At 67.3% G+C, this 3,350-nt stretch overlaps 1 protein-coding gene across 1 annotated transcript; it reads left to right on the top strand.

Moving 5' to 3' along the window:
- Positions 1-144: 144 nt before the first annotated feature.
- MNEG_15412 (hypothetical protein) lies at positions 145-812 on the top strand (the record flags this gene model as incomplete). Its single annotated transcript, XM_014036117.1, has 2 exons — positions 145-252; positions 561-812. 2 exons carry the CDS (start codon positions 145-147, stop codon positions 810-812), a joined length of 360 nt encoding a protein of 119 aa, XP_013891571.1.
- Between the last annotated feature and the right edge of the window lie 2,538 nt (positions 813-3,350).

Raw genomic sequence — 3,350 nt, 5'->3', positions numbered from 1 at the left:
GGGCCGGATGGCTACGCGGGGCGGCGGGCGCTGGCGCACGACGCTGGCGTCACCAGCATACTGGCCACGCCTGACGGGTTACACTGGGTCACCGGTGGCCGCGACGCGCGTGTGCGGCTGTGGGACGCGGCCAGCCGGCGTCACATGTTGGTCCACTACCCGGGGGCGTCCAACCCGTCGCGGCGGCCCGTGCGCCTGGCGGCGACGGAGGACGGACGCACGCTGTTCCAGCCGTGCGGGGCGGGCGTGCAGGTGGGCGCGGCGGGGCGCCGCAGCGCGGGCGTGGGTGCGGGTGCGAGGGCGAGGGCATCCAAGGTCGCCTTTGCGATACCTGCATCCTTGCCTCGGCCGTGTGGTAGCTGCGGCCAGTGCGGGCGCCCTAGGCCGTGCGCCTTGCATGGCACGTTGACCGCCTGCGCGTCGGCCTCCCCTCGTCGTCCTGTTGTCCTGCCATCCGTGAGGTCGTCTGCACCCCTCTTCAGTCCGTTTGAAGCGTCCAGCCGCCACCCTGCTGACTACCAGGTGCAACCGCAACCCGCCCAACCGCCGACAACCGACAGGTGTATGACATCAGCACGGGCGCGCTCCTGACGCGCCTCCGCCAGGGCCACTTCGAGCCGGTGACCGCCTGCGCCTGGAGCCCGCTGACTCAGCAGCTCTACACCGCAGCTTCCGACGGCTCGGTGCTGGCGTGGGCGCCAAAGGTTGAGGTGGCACTGGAAGACGAGGAGGCGTGGGAGTGGAGGCGGCGCGGGGACCTTGCGCCAGAGTGGGCCGCTCTGGACGAGGACGACTGGAGCGACGGGTACTGAAAAGCGCTGCAGCGCTGGTTCAGATCTCCAATAGTTTGGGTTGTTTTGCTTGGTGCGTGTTGGTGGCAGTGCTGAGCTGGCTGCCCGGCAACGGCCGGGCAGCCGCGCAGCCGCGCTTTCTCGATTTGGGAGTTTTTGTTTGTTGTTCGAGCAACTTTACCGGCGCTGCAAGATCGCGTCCTTCTCGTGACAAGTGCGTTTTGACTGCACCAAGTCACTGCAATCCTATCAAGCGCTGCGTGCTGCCCCCATGGCGAAGCGCTGGAACACGCGCAGCTGCCGCCGCAATGCTCAACTGTCGCTGACGTCACCCCGATCTCGCATGACCTCAGATATTGTGCTGCTTGGATTGCCTGCACAATGTGCTATCGTTGTTGAGCAAGGTGGGCAGTCGCTCACACCTGGAAGCAACCCCACACACCCACTGGCCACCATTAGGAATGCCATCAGCCTTTGATCGGTCCAGGGGATGATGGCAGCCTGGTGTCACCAGCTTTCATCACTGGCTTGCCACCAGCCGGGGCGCAGTACGCAGCTGGCCGTTGACTCGCGGACACCCCAGGCTGCGCGTGCCTGCAAAGCGGCGGACTGGTTCAAAAGTGACATGCCCAGCCGGCATTCTCTCTGGTCGCAACACGGTCTCACAAAGCTGCCGCACACGCGCCTCAGCCCCGCCGTTGCAACGAGCCGGGCTGTCTAGTGCCTCTCGCACCTCTGCCGATCAGGGCCGCGGCTGCCAGTCTGGAAGAGCGTGAGGCCAAGCACGTTGAAACGGAGGCAGCCAGGTATGTCGCCACTGGCTCGCAGGATTTGTGGCACACAGCACGATCGTCATTTGGGCCGCGCAAAAACTGCTGGCGAGCCTCATACAAGCCTGCAAGCACGGAGAGGCTGGTGCCAAGGCAACAGCACCTTGGACTGTACCGCGAGGGCATTCCCAGTGTGCATGTTGCATGCGCCAGCCGGCTCATTCCTCATGTCCATTCGAATTGTGCTGTACAGATCAGAGACGGCCCTCAGCAGAGCTTGAGCGCACTTGTCGCTGCAACTTGCAGCCAGATTGCCAGGACAGCAAACCTGGCATGCCCCAGCACCACAGCAGCAGCAAACCCAGAGCTAAAACCAGCACTACCGCAGAGCGTTCACTGCATCCCGACCCACGCACTCGAAGGGCCTGCACAGACACCAACGGGCGCGTGCTCTACCCAGCACAACACCAAATAGCTGCCACCCCAAACCGAAGTGCCCATCCAAATCCGGCACAGGCAGCGCCGGACCAGACCTCCAGGCGGCGCCTCACCCAGCCCAAGTCCCTGCCAGCGAAGCGGAAAAGCGCACCACAGTCATGCTGTGCGGCGCGGCGGCGGCCCGCAATTTTTTCTCTCGAACCGGCCGCTTGCCAGCCCCAGGTCGGCGTCACCCGGCCCAGCGCCGAGAGCTGAGCGCCGAGGCCCCGCCTGCTGCAAGCCCCGGCCAGCCTCAGGCAACCTGGCCGCCGCCCAGCTCCCGCAGCCGGCCGTGCAGTGCCTGGACCTCCGTGAGCCACTCTGAGCAGCCCCGGCCCTCGTCTGCGCGCAGTGAGCAGGGTGCGGGGAGGGTTCAGTGCGTGGAGCAATTGCAACCGTGATGTGGCACCAGACGGGGATATGCAGGGGTGAGCATCGCATTGTGGATGCAGACTGCAGGCCAGGATGATGCAATGCCACGAATTGCCCTGCATGGGGGCAAGCGACATGTCCATGCGTCCCCTCCGGATGGCGGTCTCTAATTCATGTGCGTTGTGGCGGGGCCTCCCGGAGCAGCACGGTTGTGATGTGCACGCGCGCATGCAAGCTGGCGCCCGCGCCGCCCCTTCTGCGCCGCTCACGCGTGTCTCCAGGCACGAGGTGCTGTGCAGGCTGGTGCCACCAGTCCGTCAGAGCGCCCTTAACCGCACAGTCCGCAAACTCGCGTGCGCGCCGCCCCTCCGCGAGCGCCTCCTCCAACAGAGGCAGCCGCTGCGCCACGTCGGCCGTCCTGAGAGCGCCGACCTGTGCCCGCAGCCGCGCAGCATCCGCCTTCGCGGCTGCGAGCCGCTCGGCGCCGGCGGTCGCCTGCTCCTCCAGGGACGACAGCAGCCGCTGCTGATCGCGCGCGCGGCGGCAGCCGCCTGCGGGGACGAGGGGGGGTGGCGGGGCGGCGGCAGGGTGGGTGCAGCTGCTTGCGGCGCGCGTCTCAGCTTTGAACATCAGCCACAATGCATCGCCAGTATCCCGCCCCGGGCCCGTAATCGCCGTCAACCCACCTACTACGCCAGCCATCAACTCTGCAGGGCACCTCACAGGCGCCAGCTCATCCAGATCGCTCGCCGCCTCCAGCGCCGCCGCCATGGCGGGGTCGATCGACGCCGCCGCCGCACCGACCGCGCCCACGCCAGAGCTGGTGCTCGCGGCCACCGCGGCGCCCGCGCGGCAGAGGTGCTGCGACGCCAGCCGGAACCGCACGCCCGTCGGCCCCGCAAGCAGACCGCCCCGCGCGCCCGCGACGAGCGCCCTGAGC

The sequence above is a fragment of the Monoraphidium neglectum genome, assembly GCF_000611645.1.
Source record: "Monoraphidium neglectum strain SAG 48.87 unplaced genomic scaffold scaffold05302, whole genome shotgun sequence".
Classification (NCBI taxonomy): Eukaryota; Viridiplantae; Chlorophyta; class Chlorophyceae; order Sphaeropleales; family Selenastraceae; genus Monoraphidium; species Monoraphidium neglectum.
The sequence above is the reverse complement of the archived record's forward strand: the minus strand, read 5'-3'. Positions and strand labels throughout refer to the sequence as shown.